The sequence below is a fragment of the Anabrus simplex genome, chromosome 13 (assembly GCF_040414725.1).
Source record: "Anabrus simplex isolate iqAnaSimp1 chromosome 13, ASM4041472v1, whole genome shotgun sequence".
Taxonomy (NCBI): Eukaryota; Metazoa; Arthropoda; class Insecta; order Orthoptera; family Tettigoniidae; genus Anabrus; species Anabrus simplex.
In genome coordinates, this window is record NC_090277.1 from 27,471,073 (window position 1) to 27,495,428 (window position 24,356).

Below are 24,356 nucleotides of genomic sequence, written 5' to 3' on the forward strand. Positions count from 1 at the left end.
AGGACTGGGGCTTTTAACACGTCTGTTTATTCAAGTGGTCTAAGATGAAAGACAAACGCTCAACTGTCTTATCATCACTCTTACATACCTCGCGGTCTACTGCGTATCTGGGGGAGTTAGTTATGAATTTACCTGGAAACCCCCAACTACAAAATGAAAATTTAGACAGTAATAAACATATAATAAAATGCAAACAATAACAAATCAAATCACGTAATTGTATTCTAAAAAAGTTGCGCGAGAACATCTCTCAACATTACATCTTACAAATTCATGCAAATAATAAAACACCGAATTGCGTCAAAACTAGACCTGATAGGAAAAAAAAATATAGCATCACTATCGGTATCAGGGCAGCGATTTCCGTAAGAATGACATATTTTCTATTTTACCGCAAAATCATGTTGGCTAGTGATATCTATCTGAAAACTTAAGAAAGAAGTCATGGCTGGAAAACAAATAATAGCTTTGCCAACAGTTAATATACAGTACCTCCTGGCAATAACCCTCCTCACAAACTTCTCAAAACCGGGCGAGTTGGCCGTGCGTGTAGAGGCGCGTGGCTGTGAGCTTGCATCCGGGAGATAGTAGGTTCGAATCCCACTATCGGCAGCCCTGAAAATGGTTTTCCGTGGTTTCCCATTTTCACACCAGGCAAATGCTGGGGCTGTACCTTAATTAAGGCCACGGCCGCTTCCTTCCAACTCCTAGGCCTTTCCTATTCCATCGTCGCCATAACACCTATCTGTGTCGGTGCGACGTAAAGCCCCTAGCAAAATGATGAACCCAACTTAGCACACTGGGGCCAAACGCTAGCAACCAGGAATGAGTTAGCCGGAAAATTAATTATGTCCAATAAAGGAACATTTATATTGGTATCATAAATTTACTCATTCGGGACAAATATTTCAGGTTCCATGTGAGAAACAACATCTATCATCTCATTGGCAGGCAGGCATCAAATTTTGATAATGAGACAAATATCTCATAGTGCACTGGCACTGCCGGTGGCTCCAAGTAGCCTACGCAGTTGCCTCCATGGTACGCAGAAGCCATGCGTCTAGGTGGGTGTGTTATTTACCAACTGATGAGCCAAACTTAGCACACCGGGGCGAAACGCTGGCCACCAGCAAAGAGTCACCTGGAAAATTTATAATGTCCAATAATGGACCATTTATATTGGTATTATAAATTTTCTCATTCAGGACAAATATTCCAAGATTCCTGTGGGAATCAACATGTATGTCATCGGAGGATTTGTTAGCGAGGATAGACTTGGCCGCAGAAGAGAATGCGCGACGAATGGATACGAGTAGCCAAGTTGAACTTGTAATTTTGCGAGTGATGAAGAACAAATTATTCAAAGTCTTTATTTGAACATATAAAATTTGTGTGTGGTAACTCTGATTATGACAAGTCATGTATTGGACTTAAGTGACAATCAGTTCAGTTCAACTTATGTTCTGGGCGCTTATAGAAACTTCTCTATATAACTCACTTTCATTCTTATAGAACTGATTTATTACCATGTTGCTTGTGTGAAACTTAATCTCCGAACCAATATTAATTTAAAGGTGACACAACTGCAATATTCTAGGAACTGTAATATTTTTTTCTTTACATTTCAGTCAGCATAATTTCTTTAATAGACACGAGTATTTAGGAAAGTGTTCGAACATTCCCATGAATATTACTGCTAATGATTACTATGATAAAAGTATAATCGTGTGCTGCGACACAAGTGTTTCACTGTGAATTCAAACTGTTTTTTTTTTTTTCAGTTCAAATAGAACTGTGTATTATTCTTCTGAACAGTGTGGAAATTATTTGTGTATCCTTGAAGAGTCACCTATTTTCTTCCATGTCAAGTGCGCCTAACAACGAACAGTGCATTTCATTTCACCTTATTTCTTCGTCCAAGTGTTTAGTATTATTGCATGACTGACAGCAGGGTCTCTGATAAACTCTAGAGCAATCATACATTTCTTTTAATTTAGTTAGTGGAAAATCACCACGAACTGTGCCAAGTGCGTGAACAATTTTAGTTTCCTTATTTTTATTCATGAACTGTGCTTTATTTTATTCCAATTTTGATGCTAATCGCATCTACATCTTTAGTGAACTTTTAAATTCTCTCTACGAGATTAAGAGTGAACTCGACGGCATATCCCAACCATATTAAATAGTGCTGTTAATCCAAAGTGTCGGGGGACTGTGTAATTCTGGACACTCGTATAAGTTATGTGACGAGTGATTACCCCGCAACATCGTTGGAGATCATCGGAGAATGTCACAGAACGTCGGAGATCGTCTAGAACATCAAAAATTCGAGACTCACTCATATCCAACCAACCTGGGTGTTCCGGCCTCATCTCAAGAAAGTATTGGCAACTTCCAGAACGTGTTCCAGCCCCGTTCAGCCTGGTGAACTGGGAACATGGACCATTAAAAGGCGATGTTGAAGACAGCGACTATCAACAGTAAGGTGATGTGCATTTTGATATGCATTTCCTGAATAAACTATTATTCAATCTGATTAAAATTTTTCTTGTAGATAGGACCCTGCCTCCTGTACCAAGCCCTAGCTAGTAACCACCCAGAATTGCCCTGAGGACTACTTCATGCTAACGTTAAAGTTAAATCTTAAAGTCGGGCTCTTTTACTGGTACAGTACGGGAGAGTAGTAAATTGTTTTACTTCACGTCCTTTTTTGGGGCCATACATTCGTTCGAAATTAAGGACATTGCGTACCGATTAGTGTGTGCATTATATCTGTGCTTTGTAGCTGTATAAAGCCTCTTCCTGCCATCTGTCGGCCATTTATTTAAGTACGTGCACAGTCCACCTTTCATTCTTCAATTTCTGTTTTGGCGCGACCCCATATGGTTACGTCAGGAGAGCATTGTAGAGTGACAAAGTCATTGTCTATCTCACACACGGATTGTTTATCTTGGTATGCAGTGCTGTGAGTTTTGTGTTGTGTGAGTTAATTTGTTAATTTGTTCATTACCACTATGAGTGAATCGAGCAGTAAGAGACTTAATGAAGATAGTCTGAACGATCCGTTGAATAATTCGGACAACGAAGATGTATGTCTCAAGTATTATTACAATATTATAAGTCCACCTGTTCAATACAATACAATATGATCCACTATTTCATATGGTCAAATGTTTTTTATACATAATACATAAAAGTCAAAGGTACATGTTTCACCCTCCTTAGGGGCATCATCAGCCTATATCAATCTTAAAAAATAATAATAATACATATACTTATAAATTATAGGTTAAAATGTTGAAAAATGCTGAATAACACTTCACAGTAGCAAGATCATAGTATGAACAAGCTATCACTTGTCTCATAATCAAGGACATCCAACTTGTTGCGTCCATGCAAAGGGAGATGGCCAAGCATCGGGATATAAACTACTGTATAAGTGCAACCCCGTATGGGGGCACATACACGTTTATAATTTGTAAGGATCAATATGACCCCATATGGGGTCGCAATATTGTACATCATGTACATAATAATTTAGCGTAATATATCACAAATATATCCTCATTCCAGCGATCACTTGCTTGGTTAAGCCTGTGAACGTTTTGGCACCTGGGAGCAACTCAATGTTATTAGCTCCTGGCACTAGACGGCAATCTCAAGTATTTTGGTCTGGCATTCAACGTGCTAAGTATCTCCTAACTGCATGGAGCAGTGTTTATAATAAGCTGATAGAGGTGAAAAAGGATGAACAAAATACAGATGACGGAATACAACAAACCAGCCTATGAGGATCACTTTTGGAGTTTTAGCCACTGGATCCCAAGGTCATATTTTCAAAGGTCAGAATAAATGTTGAGTTGTTGTTTGTCCAACCCTTGTCCCATTTTCCTATGGGGTCGGGTATGAGGTGAGATGAATCTGTCGTATGGGATTTTTATGACCAGATGCCCTTCCTGACGTCAACCTCATCAGAGGAGTTAATGAGATGAAATGAATGACGTGATATATGATAGCAGGGAGAGGGTGAAAGCTGGTGCCAGCACATAGCCTACTCCTGTCAAATAGCACCAAGGGGTCTGCTCAAGGCATAACATCCCTATTCGATGGACAAATCACCATCAACAGCATCATAGGCCCTCACTCCATATGAGCAATGCGGAGAGGTCTGGGATTTAATCCAGGCTTTTGGCACGCAATCTAGTCATTAGCAATTGTATACCACCATCTCCCCTACCCTGGCGGCCAACATTCTGATGGTGAAAACTTTTTCGACCAACGGGACTCGAACTGGCTAACCTCGGTGTCAGACCGTTTCAGACTTCAGTGCCTTAACATTCATGGCCACCAGGCAGGTGTCAGAATAAGTGTGGAGTACGGAAAGCATATTGAGTACATCTAAATACAAATAATCAGGCCTTGAAATATAAGAATGATTCCACGCAGGTGCCTGATGTTATTCTTCCATCCGAAACAATTTTGAAAAATATGTACCTAACAACACAAAGTTAAAAATCTACTATGCCATCATAGGAGACATGGCATTCTATGGCTCTGGAAGTTAACCACCCACAGAAAGCAACAGCAAATATATGGATATCACTGAAAGAAGGTACTTGTAAAGTGTCACTAATGAGAGAAATTGAGGTTCGATACAAGAATGCGGAGATGTACAGAGATACGAAAAGGGACAGAATCAAGTGCCTATTTCAAGGAAGCATGATTCACTGATCATGTTGCAAGAAATGCCAACAAAGTCATAGTCAACCAGACACCCCAGGAACACCTATTACAATATGGAGAATGGAAATGGGATGGTAATATTAATTATCATTGTACTGGCTCAGATGGTGCACTAGGTGGCCTGCTGATCACTAGATACTACGGTCAGAGTGATATTAATTTTGTGGAATTTTTCTCAAGAGCCACGATCAAACCAACAAGTTTGAACCATGAGTGAAGCACAGGTGATAGAATTTTAGAATGATCTGGTTGGACCTGTGCTTGCCTCGAACCCTAGATATTGAGATATCGAGGTCCTCACTCCAGCGCTTGTCTGCAGAGGGAGTTACTGAACACATAAATTGCAAATTCCATATTGTCAAGGGTTAGGGATGTAAAATCTAATTAAGCTAAATTGTACTTACTCATCTTCTTCTTTGAAACAGGTGACCAGCTGACCAACTGTGTCTTCCTCCACGCATATTTCATCTTTAATATCAGTAGAAGCCTGTAAGCAAAAATTAAGCTTAGCAAAGTAAGAAGTGTAGAGTAAACAGATAACTAGAGTAAACATTTATAAATAGACATGACAGATGACAAAATAAATATTTTTGCTGCACTATAAAAATATCAATTTAATCTTCCATTTAAAAAGCAAAGATACAAACAAGTGTCAAGTCATAAATTTTATGAAGAACAGAAGCAAGAAAAGGACCTCATAATAGGATAAGAGGACAGCACTGACAGGGGATGCAAAAGAAGTAGAAAAACATGAAGGTCAAGGATAATCTCCACATTTCTTACCTTCTCTTCTTACAACATCCTGTCATCATGTTCTTCCTATTAAGTGTTCTTAAATGACTGGGTACTTGTTGGTTTCTTGGTTCCTACAGATGACTTTGATTGTCAAACAGATATACATTGCATCTTCCCTACCATCTCCAAGTTAGGTCAACAAATAGTCAGTCGCTGGACTTTTCATTGACTCTAGGCAATATGAAGGCTTTATCAGTATATAATATAATTACAACATTTACATTTAGATTTTAAAGGTCCTGTATTCTAGGAACAACGGGGATTATTACCAGACTCTAGCAGCCAGTTGCTGGTTCAGTCAGCCTATATCAGAACAAGGAAGATGATAATTGATAGAGGTAGAGTACTTAGTCTAAAAGGCCAAGAAAATTTGTTGTTCTCACTATGCATTGACTTATAAACTGCAGGCCATCAGGCTGAGCAGAGGTCGCTTGGCAGGGCAATGCTCATCAAAGCTGTAATGTGCTGGGTTTTGGTTTGGTCTTTAAAGGACTCAGTTCAGAGAGTTTAAAACTATGGTACATAATATGTTTCTTTGAGATGAGCAAAATACCCTAATATTTTTAAAAGCTATCATTCACTTGACATAGTCTGCACTTGACTTGGTATGCAATGTTAGATTAACGTTATCTCTTGGATTTTTAGAAAGAGAGAAACCTTACATTTTGCTAACTGAGAAGTGAACTTTCAACTGTTCTAACAAATGTGAAAGGATTCAAATTAGTTCAATGTCATTGAGCATTTCACCAATAGAGCGATGGTCAAATGAATTCAAGAAATCTAAACATTACTAATGAAATTTGAAGGAGCAATACTAATATGGTATATTTTAAAGCTAACAACCAGCAAAAGAGAAGAAAAGAATAGCAAATGCTGCAAAAAGAAATCAAGGATCCAAAGTACATCGGTAACACTGCCCTGGAATATCTTAAGGCTCAATTCATCTCCGATGTCATTCAGGATCAGCTGCATCTATGGATATGCCACATAGCACATGTAGCATTATACTGACTTTAATGTAAAAATTTTATACTGGAAAGGCAACTCCATTTATTCATAACAGCAAGGCTTTAACCAACAATCTATATTAACTTCATGACAAAACACATGCCTGAAACAGGCAATTCTCCAGATATATTCATAAAATGTTATCAGTGGACGGTGCACATGAAGATTAAGTAGGCCACAGGTGGAAGAAAACAGAAATGATGCTTAATTAGCTACAGAAAATGAAGGCAAACTGATATATGGGAGATAAGATGGTTGGAAACTTAATAGTGACAGCACTGCTGCGGAGATGCCGTGCAATGGAATCTAATAACATCACTGGCAGCACACGTTACTTATATACCTAACTTACCACATCACGTACATACAAACTGACATAAGAAACACAGCCTCAGGTTAGCTGACAATCTAAGACAGTGTCGTCACAATGTTTCTGAAACTGGAAGAATGGAATAGGATCAAGATAGAATGTGCCAGAGGTCGCAGAGCATGACAGTGTCACCAAGGGCTTCAAGAAGCTTGTTGGGAATCTGCAGTGCCTTACAGGAAAGTGGTACAGCGGGTAAAAGCCTTCAAAGAGGGACACCAATATGTGGCAGACGTGCAATAGCCAGGTCATCCTAGTGTCAGTGAAGGAAAAGTGCATGTTAATGGACACTGGTCAATGTCACATGGTATGTGAGCTGGCCCGAGACACTGGAACAGCAAATAGGACTGTGCTTCATATTTGAGGATCACCTGGGCATGAGAAAAATTTCATCAAAATGGGTTCTGCATGATTCAGCAGGAATGCATATGATACTATGTAGCTCGTAACTATTTGGAGTACTATAGGTAGAACGAAAAAGCTTTCTTATGCCATGTCATTACGCAGGATGAGACATGGGCTAAACTGTATGAGCCACAACTGAAATTCCGATCAAATTAATGGCATCATTACGGGAAACAACAAAGACTGAGAGTTTGTGAGAACCCCAGCCATGTGAAAGTTATTGTTATTCTCATGTATGACTGTGATGGTTTTATCTTACTGCACCATGTTCCGCCACAGCATACCGTCAATGGGTATTACCCATCATTTTCCACAACAATGCTCGGCCACATAGACTGCAAGCCGTGGCTGGTTTGTTTGGTCGATGAGGCTGGAAATCGCTGTAACATCCACTGTAATCCCAGGATTTAAGCCCTTGTGACTCTGATGTGATTCATAACATGAAGGAACCATTTTGGGACCTGTACTCCAGAACATTTTCAAAGATTTATCAGGCAGTAAACCACTCCATTCAAACTATGAACATAACAGGTGCTGTAACAGATATCCTATGATTTCTGCACCACAGGTTAACAGGATGCACACTATGCTCATCACTACTCTGAAGGACATTAAATATTGGTGCAACACTCATCTCTTTTGTATGAGTTGTAATTAAATAGTTGCTACTATTAAAGTTCCAACCCTCATATACGTCCAATAACTTTCTACTTACAACTTGCTTCATGGCACACCAGCAGAGGTAGGTCATAGATGGGATAGGAAAGGTTAGGAGTAGGAAGCAAGCAGCCTTGGCATTAATTACATTATAGCTCCAGAATTTTCCTGGTTTCAGTATGGGAAACCATGGAAAACCATCTTCGGAAGAATGGCTGAAAGAGAATTGCAGATGAAGCAAGCAGCCTTGGCATTAATTACGTTATAGCTCCAGAATTTGCCTGGTTTCAGTATGGGAAACCATGGAAAACCATCTTCGGAAGAATGGCTGAAAGAGAATTGCAGATGTTCAAGGCTTTATGGTCCTAGGAAAGGTAGGAACTGCATACAGGAAAATCAAGGAAGCCTTTTGAGAAAGGAAAACTAGGTAAGAAAGAGAAGTGATGGGTGATACCATAATGCTGATGGATTGGATATGGGGGAATATAGTCAACAGCTTGCTGATAATCCTATGAAACTGCAGTCCAAGGATTGGGCTCAATTCATATGTACATCCTTCCCGCTGTATCCAAGCAAATCCCCTCAACAAGAGCTCAGATGGAAAAAAAATTCTAGGGAAACAAGACAAAGCAGAGATATGGCAGGAACACATCCAACAGTAGTATCAAGGTAAAGAAGTAAATGGTAATGTTCTGGAACAACAAGAGGCTGTTGATGCTGATGAAATGGGAGTCCCAATTTTGAGGTCAGAAGCTGACAAAGTTTTGAGAGACCTAAGTATGAACAAGACACAAGGAATTGATGACATACCGTCAGAATTACTGACTGCCTTAAGAGGAACCAGCATGTTGAGATTATTCCATTTAGTGTGCAAGATGCATGATGCACAAGTGCCATCCGATTTTCGGAAGAATGATGTTATACATTTTCCCATGAAAGCCCGTGCTGACAAGTTTGGAAAACTATTGCATTATCTTAGTATAGAAAGGCAATTTTAAACCAAGTTGGAGGGCATCAATTTCAGTTCAGAAGAAATCTAAGGACATGTGAAGCAATCCTGACTTTATGTCAAAAACTAGAGGATTGAATTAAGAAAGACGAGTGTGCCATATCCTGGCCATCTCTATCTTTGTCTGGTTCACTTTTTGGATGAACTGCTTGCCCTCTGTTACTTATGTATCTCACTGACTTCGGTATAACAGCCGACTTTGACTTAGCCCCTATCGTATATTTCAGCAAGATGCTTCATGGGGTGGAAGTTATGTATTCCACATACAAGAAGGAGTGTTTAGCAGTTATTCTGAGCATTGAAAAGTACCATTCCTACCTTGAACATCATCATTTCTTGATCCACACTGATATTATGCGTTAATATGGATGGTTATTAATGTCAAAAAGTTAGGGAGAACGGCTTGATGGATTCTTCACTTATCTGCCTATAAATCTACCTTGGTTCATGTGAGAGGAAATGACAATATTGTGGCTGACTGTCTGTCATGCATGTTTGATGGTGTGGAAGTACCAGGCGATAGCATTAAATGTAGTCCTGATTGCAATTTTTTGGACAATCTTCCTCAAATTTACCCCTGGAGCTTTACCGACTGAGGTCTCTTGTGTTGTAAGTGTCCCCAACCCAAGTGTTCAAAAGTGTTTATTCCCTGTGATTTGAGGCCTATGATTTTAAAGTACTACGATGATTCATGCTCAGGTGTCCACCTTGACCAGTTTAAAACATTTCACAAAATTGCCTTAAATTAATATTGGCTAAATTTAAAGAAAGATGTCTTTGAACATGTCAGAAGTTGTGACACTATTAAAACTGTAAACCTGTTGAAAATAGACAATTTGATTCCCACTCCTCCTACATTGCAAATTCTCCTGGTGAGAAATTATTTATCAATTTCTTTGGCCTAATAAGCAGATCCCAGGATGGGAATATTTTTATACTGTACGTCATTGATGCCTTCTCGAAATTCATTTGGCTATTTTGGGTCCAGAAAATTAAATGCAATGTCACAATCTGTATGTTATCTAACCACATTTTTGCAATTTTTGGCCCTCCCAAGACTTTAGTGTCACACAACACCTCTGATTTTACTTGTTCTAATGTTCAGAATATGTATTTCATATGGGGGTGCACAAGTACACATACTGTATATATTGTTTGTAGAACAACAAAAGGCATTCAATACTGTTGATTGAACCAAGACATTTGTAGATTTAGAAGGTGACTGGTAACAGATACCAAGAAAGAAGGAATATTTACAATCCGTACAAAAATCAATCTGCCGTGATAATAATCAAAGACTTTGACAAAGCAGCGGCATTCCATAAGGGAGTGAGGCAAGGCTTCAGGTTTCCCCTCCTATTCAATGTTTCATAAAGAAGAGGCAGTTAAGAAAATCAAAGAGGGATTTGGAAAGGGAATTACAATCCAAGGAGAGGGAATCAAAACCCTGAAGTTTGACAATGATAATGTTATTTAATCTCAGTCTGCAGAAGATCTGGAGAAATCATTGAATGGTATAGACAGAGTCTTGGAGAAGGAGTGCAAGATGAAAATAAATAAATACAAAACAAAAGTAACGGAGTGCAGTAGAACAGAGTCAGCTGATGCAGGAAATATTAGATTAGAAAATTAACTTTCAAGAGAAGTACATGAATATTGTTACTTGGGTAGTAAATTAACTAACAACAGCAGAAATAAGGAGGACATAAAATGCAGACTGCAGGTTAGCACAAGCAAGAAAGGCCCTCCTTCACAAAAGAAATTTGCACTCTTCTAACACTGATGAAGGACTTAATTAGTTGTTTTTGAAAACTTTTGTGTGCAGCGTGGCACTGTACGGAAGTAAAACATGGATGATAAATAGCTCAGAAAAACCAAGAGGGTAGAGGCTCTTGAAATGTGGTGTTAAAGATGAATGCTGAAGGTGAGATGGGTAAATCGGATCACGAACTGTGAATTACGGAATTAAATTGGTGGACCTGAAAGTACTATTGCTGCAATTGTGGAGAACACTCATTTGTGTGCAGGACAGGAATAGCATGGCAGGGAAGAGCACTGTATGGGAAGGCAACAAAGACTAGGTACGAGCATACATAGGAGAGTATAAGCGAGGATATATTACGGTCTTGGCCTTATGAAACATATAATCTTATCATAAATTGTAGCATTCCATTTAAGAAGACTTTAACATATCCTTCCAATAATTATGCACACAACTGCACATTACACATAACTCAGTATGATCACATGATAGATCGATCATTCACTGTCAATGCACAAGGTATGCAAGGAAAGCAACTTAGTCCTCAACACAACAAAAACAGAAAAAACAAAAAAGAAAGAAACCTACACCACCTGAAATATTTCTGCTGTACAACATATACGCAGATAGGGCAAACAATATTGTATATTTAGAAAGTAATGGCGAACCACAAAAATCATCTTCAAGGATGCCGACAGTGAGAATCAAACCCACTGATCTTTTGGTTGGAGCATAACAAGAATAGGGAAGTACCCAACACTACGAGCTGATGACCTTAGCACATCAAGACAATTAAGCTGAGAAGCCTAAATTCCATGTATCAAATTACGAGGACACCAAAAAAGAACAGACTGTTACACCAAATAATTTGAGGAAGAAATAATGACAAACGAGAACTTAGCAGAAGATGGACATCTTGGATCAATATTTGAAGAAATTGGTTGGCTCTTTGACACATGACAAAAGGAAGATAGCCATGCTTGTATTCGAAATCTGGTTAGGATAAGGTAGAAGTAACAGTGATGAAACCAGCCACCAGATGCCATGCAGAGGAGGGACTTTGAACAATGATAGCTGCTATATATTATTTAGCATACAATTTCGACCTACATGAAAAAATATGCAAATAGATTCAAATATTCGAAATCTCCCTATACATCTTTCCGAGGACCTTCAAAATATCTGCTTTACAATGAGGAGTTTCTCAATGAAGTCTATTCAGCAGTTTGTTAAAATTTCCATCATCAGAAAAATGTCATCAAAATAATTACCTCAAATGCGTTCACCTGTGTTCCTCTTGGTTCTGCCAACTCTGATTTGGGTTCTTCTTTCAAATGCATCTCCTCAGCTGTAATTTTATAACTGTCCTGTGGAAAATTAAATATATTAGGCACATTTTCAGACACAAATGAAATTTTAGTTATATATATTGTGTAAGCTTAACAATTCATAACTTTCTAGTAAATAAGTCAGTTTCAGTGGAGAAATGCCCTGTTTAAATGCTCAGAGATATGTTTGAAGAGTAGAACAATAATATAATAGGAAACCTTCTAAGATAACACCGAACTATCACGAAAATGTACAGACATACTTACAGATAATCTGCTCATAATAAAGTAACCAACACTGAATAATTAAGAACTTCATAATTTATCACTGTTATCTTTCACATCCTCTACTAGCCAATACAGTTTGACATGAAATACATATGATCCATATCTCCTATTGTCTGTGAAGTGCTCAGCCTGAAGGCAGGGAGGATCCTCAATAGCTCCACCATCAGCTGCCAAAGAGAGCTAGGTATCACTGAGGAGGCAAACTAAAGAAATGAAGAGTGAGGTAGTTTTCCATTGCTTTCTTCTCCTAGCCAGACAGTGCTGTTACATTCCAGTCTCTCATGTTCACTAAAATGTACAAACAGACCAACCATATGAATGTCAATATCACAACTTGGCTATGAACATGGACATTCTTATGGTTTTCAATTTGGACAGTTTTTTTAGTAGGCTGTGTACCTGATATTGTTATATTTTGTTATGTTTGTTATATTTTACTGAGAAAGTTTATATTTGTTAATTAGTCTGTTGACAGTGCAAGTGAAATTTGCTCAGCATAGCTGTATCTTGTGCTTTGTGAATAAATAAATCAGGCATTGGGCACATATTATCTCACCAGAGGTGAATTAGGGCAGGCCACCTCATTTGAAATTTGAAAATGAAGTCATCAAGGACAAAAGCCCTTAAACAACATGAACCATACAATTATCCTTATAGGTCATCTGAACCACAATGAGCTAAAATATCATAGAGGGGCTGTATACGTGACATCAGCATTCCTTGTAAAGGCATGAGCACATATGGTCAGCTGACACAGATATTGCAATTTGCTTTATGTCATACCGACCCAGAGAGTTTTTTGGCGACGATACGATATGCAAGGGCTACGGGTGGAAAGGAAGTGGCCGTGGTCTTATTAAAGCACTGACAACCATGAAAACGGGAAACCACAGAAAATCGTCTTCAGGGCTGCTGATAGTGGAGTTGGAACCCACTATCTCGCGAATACAAGCTAACAGTGGCACAACTCTACCCACATGGCTAACTGCTCCATACGTGGATACTGTGAATGGTGACTGGACTTCAAAAGTATTAAGAAGCTAAAAGTTAGATAGTTGTCTCAAGAATGCCAGTCCTATGTCCAGCATATGGCTGCACTAATAATTGTAACTAATCCAAGGACACATTTTAACTCAGTGTTACTGAATTATAAGTGACAATGCTATTGTAATTCCTGTTTGAAAATTACATTTTAATGCTTACACAGAGAAAGCACTGTAATATACAGTAATTATTTATTTGATTACATTTCTAATTTTCTTCTTAAAGACCAAGGAATTAACTCAACAATGGGTTGTGAGGACGAAAAGAGACAAATGGTATCCCACCCAACACAGTCAATTATGCTCTGCACATTTTGAAGATAAGTACACATATCAAATGACCAGCAGTGATTACTGCCAAATGCAATTCTAACCATACTTTATTTTCCCTTGCATTTGCAAACAAAGAAAATAGAGTGCCCACAGCCAATAAAACATAACCAAGAAAACCAACCAGAGGCAACTGAAAGAGAAACATCCTGTTAAAATTAAAGTATACAAAGTGGGGGGCATTAAATAATTACTCGATACTTCTCTTCAACATGCAATATAAAATTGTAGTTTTCTGGATGACATTGTTAAAAATTATGGTATTTTTATCTTTAAGTAAAAAACCAACAACCAAAACAACAGCTTTTGTTCCAGCTCTAAGAAATTAAAGCAACAATTGGTGCAGCCTACCAGGAAAATATAATAGCTGAAGTCACGGCAGAACAAAAAAGAGGAACAGGAGGAAAGTCTTCAACCAGCAAGAAATCATTGAAGGTCTTTACAAGAAACTTAATGATTCAGGTCTGAATATTTTGGGTAGGTATTTCCAAGAGGTGATCCAGGACATTGCCAGGCTTCAGGCCAACCGAACTGTGCATCAATATCCCCATATCACTATTGTTACCTCAGGAGTATTTTTACACCACCATATCTTCAAAATCATTGTCACTTTATTTATTTATTCATTCGTATCAGAATCATTAATACTATAAATACATATACATATATACTCTTACTGAATTATATACATTATATACAAAGTCACACTTATCAAAAAACAAAGGTCTATACTACTTTTCCCCAGAAATTGGCGACATCCAGTGCATTTTCTGTTGCCTGAAGTAGATCTTGTACTGTGCATGTTTTAGGGCACCTACTACACTGCAGCAAATGAGACGTCGTCTGGATTGCACCACACTCTCACAATGATGACTCGATGTTAAAACCCCACTTCTGCAGGTTGCTTTTACATCTTGTCACGCCTGCCCGTAATCTGTTCAGTGATCTCCAGGTACTCCATTTCTCCATGTGACCAGGTGGTAATTCTTCACTTGGTGTCAACCATTCTTCGGAGCGAGTGCAGCTTGCGCGCCACGTATCAGTTCGGGATTGCTGAAGTGTCCCATTAAGAGCCTCTGTTGTTCTGAGGAAACTTTTCCTTGATTTGAGTCTTGAGTAACTGGCCTGTATCCATACAGAGGGTGAGCTTCAGAAGTTTCCGCCTTCTTCCTCTCATTTTTTGCTGCAACCTCTCGACGGATATCAGGAGGGGCAATACCAGCAAGACTATACAATTTGTTCAACGGAGTTGGTTTTAGACAGCCGGTAATGATGCGACAGGTATCGTTTAGAGCAACATCTACCTTCCTGGCATGACTTGACTTGTACCATACTGGGGATGCATATTCCGCTGCAGAGTAACATAGAGCAATGGAAGAGGTTCTCACAGTATTGGGATGTGCCCCCCAGGTAGTACCCGTTATCTTCCTTATAATATTGTTTCTGGCTGCCACTTTTTTCTTCGTGTTCGAGCAATGTTTCTGGTAAGTTAGAGCATGATCAAGGGTAACTCCAAGATATTTTCGTGTGCTGCAATGTTCTAATGTGGTTCCTTCCCAAGTGATTTTGAGAGTTCCGTTTGCCATTTTATTTTTGAGGTGGAAGGCACAAGTCTGGGTTTTACTGGGGTTCAGTCTCAGCTGATTCTCCTTGTAGTAAGTAGACAGCACTGAAAGTGCATTAGATAATTTCTCCTCAATAGCGTCAAAGCAGGTGTCTTGAGTGGTAATGGCACAGTCATCTGCATAGATAAAGCTCTGTGTTCCTTCGGGTAGCGGCTGGTCATTGGTGTAGATATTGAACAATGATGGAGAGAGTACACTTCCCTGAGGTAATCCATTCCTCTGTGATCTCCACCTGCTCCTTTTCCCCTGAAATTCAACAAAAAATCTTCTATATTCAAGGAGATTCCTAATGAAGCAGGTAAGCTGGTAGTCATTAGTTGCATTATATAGTTTCATAAGGAGTCGTCTATGGTTGACGGTATCATATGCAGCTGTAAGGTCGACAAATACAGCTCCAGTGATCTGTTTCCTTTCGAAACCATCTTCGATATGCTGCGTTAGCTTCAACACTTGAGATGTACAGCTCTTCCCAGTTCTGAATCCAGCTTGCTGCGGTATGAAGATTGCCTCTAACTTCTCCGTTAGCCTATGGAGTATGAGTCTTTCAAGGATCTTGTACAGATGACAAAGGAGCGAGATAGACCGATAACTCTTTGGATCATTTGAATCCTTACCTGGCTTGCGAATAGCTATAATTCTGGCTTTCCTCCATAATTTCGGGATCTTGCATGATTGGATGCAGTTGTTCATCAGCTCAATTAGCCAGTGCTTTGTGGCTGGACCAAAGTTCTTAATTTGCTCAACTCTTATGTCGTCAAGGCCAGCAGCTTTACCATTCTTGGTTTAATAATAATAAAGTTATTTTTTACGTCCCACTAACTACTTTTTAAGGTCTTCGGAGACGCCGAGGTGCCGGAATTTAGTCCCGCAGGAGTTCTTTTTCGTGCCAGTAAATGTACCGACACGGGGCTGTCGTATTTGAGCACCTTCAAATACCACCGGACTGAGTCAGGATCGAACCTGCCAAGTTGGGGTTAGAAAGCCAGCGCCTTAACCGTCTGAGCCACTCAGCCCGGCTGCATTCTTGGTTTTACTCAATGCATAATCAAGCTCAGCCTGAGTGAAAGGTTGATATAGAATGCTGGATTCTTGATCAGGTTTTCTCTCAAATGTCTTCTTACTAGTCTTGATGGTTCTAGTAGTTTTACCATTTTCAATGAGCTGGTGTGCAATTTCATCAGCTTTGACATTTGCATGTGTACTTGTTTGAGAACGGTCATTATTTAGGCGCTGTAGCAATCTCCAAGCCTCTTGGCTGCTCCTACTCATATCACAGTCTGTCATCAGTTTCTCCCATTGGTCTCTCTTTGCCTCGGATATTGAAGAGAGAATATGCGTTGCAACGTTGGAGGTTTCCTCACTAAATGGATTTTCGTTGTATGATTTGTAATATTCATCTAGTAATACTGCTGTCTCTGCAGTTATCCCTTGGAGATAGTTAGTCCTACAGCCTCTTGGGATACATGTCCGAGAGCATAGATTCACAACATCAACAAAACGTTCCTATTCTTCAGGTACAGCTGGGATAGTCCGAACTTTCTCATCCAGCATTTCGGAAAACTTTCTAAAGTTGTATCGTCGCCTGAAGCGAGTTTCTTGAGGTCTTATTACAGGAAGTAGCTGACACATTATTGGTGTATGTTGTGTTTTAGGGGATCGGTGAGCACACAGATTTCTGACAGTGTTGTGCTATACTGTCACTTATGAAAAGGAGGTCTGGGTTAAATCCTCGTTGCCATCTTCCACAATTGAAGGATGGAGGTAGTTTGCTGACATGGATGAGAGAGAGGTGGTTACTTTCAGCCCAGGAAAGAACAGCTTCACCGTTTTCATCTTCATGTGTGTATCCCCACACGTGGCTGTGACTATTGAAATTTCCTATTACCACAGATGTCTTCTCTGAATAGAAATTTTTAGGTGGGGCAAAGGAGAATCTTTCTGAAGGAGGCTTATGGATGGAAGTGATTACACAATTGCTGAGTTCTAGGGAGATTATCTCGATGTTGTGGTTGATTGTACAGTGGACGCTCTCAACTTGGATCTCTGGTTTGACAAAAACGGCGCTACCATGTTTAGGGTGTCACTGGGCAACATACATCGATGGCAGTCAAGGTTTTAAACGAAAGAAAAAAGTTAGGGCTATTTCAGAACCAATCCTCGGCACTTAGATGTTTGATGAAATGGCTGTTAAGAAGGACTTGGTTTGGGACGATAAACAGTTATGTGTCTACGTTGACTTACATCAGGGATATTTAGACACTGGTGAGAATGAAGGAGCCAAGGAAGCATCAGATTTTATGGTGGCAGCACTGAATAGGAACTCAAAAATGCCAGTGGGTGAAGGGCCCAAAAACGTGAAGTAAAATTCGGTGAAAAAGTAGTTGAGAAAACTACGAGAGATAAGTACAAAAAAAATATTGTCAACAGTTTTGATAGGATTGGCACTAATAGCCTTAGGAATGAAGTGTGTTGGACTGAACTCCCAGTGTTCTTTTCCTCATCCAGCAGACTCGGAGCAAAAGGCATTAGCTTTCCTTGATGCTGCTCACAATATAAAACTTGCACTGAATTCGCTAGCAGAAAAGGAGGTTTTTGTACATGGTAGTGCTCCAGACCAAGAAAATATTGGAAAAACTTGCTACTATTACAGGAAGTGAAAAGCCTGCTCACTGGTTATAGATGAAGAAGAAAGGATTTAGAGTGGGTGAGACAGAAAGTAAGCGTTTCCTGGGAGCATAAACCTTTAATTATTCTGTGGCTAATGCGTGTAAATTCTGGGTCTTCATGTGTTTCACTGATTGTGAAAGTACCATTCAGTTTGCAATGTTCCTAAATCTTGCATTTGATTCAACAAATTCATGCCATCCTATTGGTAAGCGAACGAATGCTGCAAACAGATTTTCTAACAACGCCAAAATCTGTACTGATATTAAAAAAGCATAAGATACAATGAAGAAAATGGAAATTGCAACACCCAGAAGAAGTGGTGCTACATTGCTGCAATTGAACATGCAGGACGAGTTGTTGGTTGTGATTCGATGATTACACTTCCAGGTCCCTCTGACCGCAAGTTAGGACAACAATCAATACAGGATGTGCCCACCACGAGCTGCAATACATTGATGAATTCGTCGAGGCATGGAGTCAATAAGGCCCTGGATCGCTGCCTGAGGAATTGTGGCCCATGCTTGCTGCACTGTACGGGTCAGTTGTTCCACAGTTGTAGGTGGCTGAGGACGGTTGGCCAGTTGTCGACCCATCATGTCCTACACATGCTCAATAGGACTGAGGTCCGGGGATCTGGCGGACCATTCTAAGGTTGTGATGTAGAGAGCTTCTCTGGAGATGCGTGCAGTGTGAACCCGGGCATTGTCCTGTTGAAACATCCCATTAGCAATGTGCGCCATCATATGGGCAACCACTGGATTGAGTACCATATCAACGTACTGTCGAGCAGTCATAGTGCCCTCAACAAGCAATAATTGTGATTTCACATTAAAGCCAATAGCTCCCCAGACGATAATGCTTGGTATTGGCCCTGTGTGCCTCTCGATAATAAGATCTGGGCGGCTCCTCTCCCCGGTACGTCGACGCACACGATTCGGGCAATACTGCGGGCAAGACAGAAGCGCGATTCATCACTAAAGACGACCCTATGTCATTCGTCGACCCACGTCGAACTTCCCCGACACCAGGCCAGCCTTACACGTCGCTGTTGTGGGGTCAATGGAACACCTTCTGCAGGAACACGGGCTCGTAAGCCAGCTGTACGCAGGCGATTACCAACTGTTTGTTGTGTAACGTGGGGTGCCACAGCTGCTCGAATTTGGGCTGCTGATGCATGGGGTTCCATCCGCGCCATCCGAATGATGCGGCGATCCTCTCTCGAACATTTGCCCGTCGCGCTGGGCCTGTGCCAGGTCTGCGAGTGTGGGTACCTTCATTTGACCACTGCTGCCATACACGTTGTACCGTAGATGCCTGTCGGCCAACACGTACAGCGACAGTCCTTAGTGATAATCCAGCTTCACACAGCCAAATTATCCGAGCCCTCTCAAACGGCGACAGTTGTTGATAGCGTGTTCTTCTCTGTCGCCGAGGCATGTTTGACGGGGAACACTTCACTGCACAGACTGCAATTCAACTACGCTACACCAGAGTCCGTATACTGGAGTTGATTCCTCCGCGACCAATCACGTGGGGAGACCTGTAGCAATAATCCAATGGGTCTGAAACTTTGATCGTTTATATACCTACATGGCGTTGTTCCATATCTAGAAAATCAACACAAACGACCAATGCCTTCATGGTGTTGCAATTCCCATTTTCTTAAGTGTATTAATAATTTTAGGCTAACTGATGATTTGTCCATCTGTAACCCTAAGCAAATAAATGTAATGAATGTTATCATTTATGACTTGTTAAGGGAGCAGTGTATTGCAGAAACACATGTCTGGAGGGGGAATTCTGTACTAAAATACCTCCTCACATGGAGGTTAGGCCAGGATTACGTGGAACTATCCTTCTCATGGATGATGAACAGAGATGGAAATAAAATGCTGCTCAATTCAAAGCTGCATACAGGAAGAGTCTCCCTGGTCAGATCGAAGCATCTTGTGATTCATATATGTTTTTGAAAGGTACTATTTTATAGAATCCTGATCTTGTACAGATAATTCCAGATAAAAGTGGTTTTACCAGACTTGATCATGAGTATGTCACCATTGATGAAGTCCTTCCTTTATATGTTGATTATTTGCGAGCATGTGGAAAAATTTATCGCTAAATCAATGAGACATGCGCAGTGTTTGCAGTGTTACATAATATAATTTTCATATCCGTATTGACAGTACTAAACTATACAGTTTATTACATCCTGCTATTCAACACGAACTTACTGATAACTTCAGGTCATGGTGCCAATAGAGGAAAACGAAGATAATGCACTAATATAATATTTATCTTGTACTGAACATGAAGATCAAATAGAATCTTGTAAGTATATAATTCTTATATAGTGCAAAATCAATGATAAATGCGGATTGGTGCAGTGTAATGAGTCTACATGAAATATATATATATATTTCTTAACATCGTGGTTGAGAAGCACATTAATGAAGATTTGACACATTTATTGTTCTTTGCCTCAGTGTTTAGACATTCCCATTTTCCTATAAGTGTCAGCTCAAAGAACCAGCAAAAAGGCCACATTTATTATTATTATTATTATTATTATTATTATTATTATTATTATTATTATTATTATTATTATTATTATTATTATACCGGGGGAGGTACACCTCTACTCCGCGCATTCAAAATCAGCGCCTTAAGAAATTCCACTATCGGCCAAAAGATGGAAGTGATACCACATGAAGTTGGAACTTTAATCAGAATATGTCACCACTAAAATACTGAGGAATTGTGTTGTTGCGAAGTTTCCTAAACTGCTGAATATCTCCTTGTTTTGTTTGCTATACATCAAGAAGATTGAACTCTGGTGCAAGGTGAAAGAACTTATATCTTAATGAAGTTTCATATCCCTAAGTTTTTATAACTGATCGATGTTCATTTGTTTTGTGTTAGCAATACTTCCTTTTCTTTCCAGCAGTTTTGAATTGAGCCAATCACGAATTTTTGTAATTAATTTTCAACCAATCCCGCATTTCTTGCTCACTTTGAATCTGCCAATAAAAATTAAGAGGGTGTGTCCTGATTAGTCTTGAATGATCTCGAACCTTCCCTGAGGGTATATAAACTGTGGCTTTTCATGTTTCCTTGTCACTTGATCACCGTCTTTCTAAGTGTGTGCGTTCAGGCAGGAGGCGGAGCCGCCTCTTTCTTCGGTCAGCAGAGCATCTATAAGGTAAGGGCCACATAACTTCACTCTTTCTTGCTACCTCCGCGGTTTCATTCGAGGGGAAGGTCCGAATCTTTCATTATGTAACAGTACTTTTCAAAAATGTAACTTTTATTTTGGCAAATGTAAAAACTTCATAAAATCTCTAACTGTAAATCGGGGATAGAGAGCGAGTTACCCTCTCGAGCTCCCCTTCATCTTGGTTTGAGGTGTCCGCGATTTTCCAAGCTTTTTGTAATGGATTACAGTAATTCCTATGCGAGCCACCTCAGTAGTTTGGGAATACCCCTGTTTCATCGGCCCAGAGCCCTGCAGGTTTTTAAATTTTCATTATCTTGGAGCGCAGTGTGCGCCCCCATTCATTTTGTGTTTGGGCCAGATTTCTAACCTGATCTTTTTCCATGAAGGCCCAGTAGGTTGGGTATTAAATACCCCTGTAAAAGTGAATTCAATTTGTAAATGGTGGCTTGAGGGGCCAGAGATTGTAATGTCGCCTTGAGTGGGCAGTAAGAAACTGGGAGCCTGTTTGCTCTGTTTCAAAGTTTTTGTCAGTTTAATGAGTGCCTCTGGAAGGCTAGATGTTGTATTTAGGGAGCAAGTGCTCTCGAATTAGGGGATATCTGCCCTCAACTAAATAATACCACATCCGTTTGTAAAATTATAAAACTAGAGGCTTGAAACTCAGAATCTGTAAAAATCATTAATCTTGGTTTTTCCTCGTCTTGTTTCAAGACTGCTTTTGTACCTGATATGCTGTTACGTTCCCTATGTGAAAAACTATTAAGTTATTGTTTTCTGAAGAAATATAGCCTTCAGTTCAAGTTTTAAATTAATTTTGATATTGTAGATAGACCCATTTACCCCAGCACCTTCTTTAACCTCTTTCTGCTCCACGGGTATCCCCGTAACAAGTAGTAGCAGAGCGTGGTTGAATGGGTCTAAATTAAGCCTCTTTTAACGGCTAAAAATAGGATCCGATCCAAACTCTAAGAATTTTTCTCGGTCGCTATCATGTCTGGCCCTCATGAAGTCCTCCATCCCGGGTACTTGCGCAAGGAAGAATTGATTTATGAATTACTCATTAGAAATATTCAATCTGGAGGCACGGTTGCGGCACATACTTCCAAACTTAATGATTCCTTAGAATTGCCAACTTTTATCCCAATTTTGTGGGAGAAGGAAACTGATGAGGCTCTCTCCACTATCACGGACAACACAACCGAGCTAACGGCTGTAGTTAGTTTTTTTGAAGTAAGCGATCCATCTCCTAATCAGCTTAAGAGAGTACAGGCATGGTTGTTCCATTTTTATAATAGGGTTAGGGACCAATTGTCTCTCTAGGTAAACGAAATCATGCTCAGGAAGCTAGTAATCTTGTTGAACACCTTTCAGAAATGTCAAATAAAGTTAGTCAATTGTTGACTGGAGCAGCTGTTCCCAAATCCGACCATGCCACTTTAATCAACTTGCCTGCTGAGGAGGATTCTTCAAAAGGTGTAGAAAGTAGAAAATCTGTAGCAACTCAACAAACATCAGCACCATTAGGAAATGAGTTTGATCGTCGTAAACAAAATACACCTTTCTTTTTGAACAAGGCTGTGTCTGAAGCCTCTCAACCACCTAGGCCATCACCAATTATGTCACCCTTTTCCAGTAGTCTGCCCCATCCACTAGCTATGTTGCTTAGGGGGATTTTTAAATTTTCAGTAAACTCCACCTGTGACGTTATTTCATTTCTCAGGTTCCTTGTGGAATTTCAAGATCACGCTTTAGTCTTTTCCCTTTCTCACTCTCAAATTCTTCAAATTATGTGCCCGTATTCTGTAGGCGTCCTATCGGACAAGATAGTTAAGGCTACTGCTGATAGATCATCCATAGAGGACTTCCATGCTCATCTTTTGGCACATATCATTCCGGCTAGGGCAATGTCCTCTTTAATACAGAAGTTCTATTTTAGGATACGTCTGGACGAAATTCTTGCGGATTACATCCAAGATATTAAATATTATACCCGAGTGTTCGCCCTGCATTTTTCGGAACCGCAAACAGTGCAAACGATTGTTGAATGTATCTCACCACCTTATAGATCTTATTTACGTTTTGAGTATCGTCTCCAAACCTTGGCAGAATTAGAGGTTATGGCTGTCTCAGCCGAAGGAGTGCGGTATGCCGACACCTTAAGAGTTGCGAAGTAACCCCCTCCGTCTTATAATAATTTTCGGCATCCACCTCGCCGAACTTTCACCACCCGTAAGTGCTACGCTTGTGGGTCTAGGGAGCATCTGCGTAACAAGTGCCCAGTGATAAAATCGAGTGGGACAAAGAATGGAGCACGGTCATCACAAGGTTGTTTCAAATGCGGCTCTTTTACTCATCTAGCCAAGAATTACCCCAATGCCAATAGCACCCCTTCCTGCGCAACTTATGGTGCAACCTCGACGAACTCCAATAACAGAAAGTGACTAGTGTCATCGGCTGAGTCAGCACGTCCATCTTCCCAAGGCTCAGCCCCTGTTAAACCCAGCGAAAGCTCTGGTAAGGATAAAGGTTCCTCTAATCCATCATTTGAATGCCCTAAAGAATGCCTCAGAATTGGGGCGGAGACCCCCCACACTAGTACCATTTCTTAAAATTGAATTGAGTTGTGAACCCGTCACGGCTCTATTAGATTCTGGGAGCGTGTGTTCGATAATTTTGGGCTGAATGGTATTCCAAATTAAAGACTGTAGTTTTCTGATTATTATTCATTTGTAGTCCAACGCATTTTGGCTAATTACTTTCCATTGGAAATTTTAGGTTTAATCTTTGCCAAAATTCATATTTCTAAATTCACTTGGAAAATAAAATTGTTTGTGGCTAAGCACTTGTCTTGACCCATTATATTAGGAGCGGGTTTCATATCTTCTACTGGTCTGGTGCTCGACATTCAGAGCAAGTCGCGCACCTTCAAATTTGCTAATGATTGTAAAATTCCGTTGCTTAAGTGTAATTCTGTGTCATGTTCATCTGTTTCGCCTACCCAGGATGAGATGTTGTTAGACCTTAGACATCTACCTGAGGAGCAGGCTGAAAGTATTCGTAGGTTGTGTCAGTCGTTTCCGGATATATTTTCTGATACTCTTGGGTTACTGACCTT

General features: G+C 40.0%; 1 protein-coding gene across 1 annotated transcript in view; it reads right to left on the bottom strand.

Annotated features, from left to right (window-relative positions):
• LOC137502865 (zinc finger protein 782-like) overlaps positions 1-24,356 on the bottom strand; it is a 59,050-nt gene that overhangs the window by 15,208 nt on the left and 19,486 nt on the right. Inside the window, exons 2-3 of the mRNA XM_068230022.1 lie at positions 12,018-12,113; positions 5,148-5,230 (exon numbers count right to left, since the gene is read on the bottom strand). Of these exons, the coding sequence (XP_068086123.1) occupies positions 5,148-5,230; positions 12,018-12,113 (179 nt within the window). The remainder of the gene's footprint in view (positions 1-5,147; positions 5,231-12,017; positions 12,114-24,356) is intronic.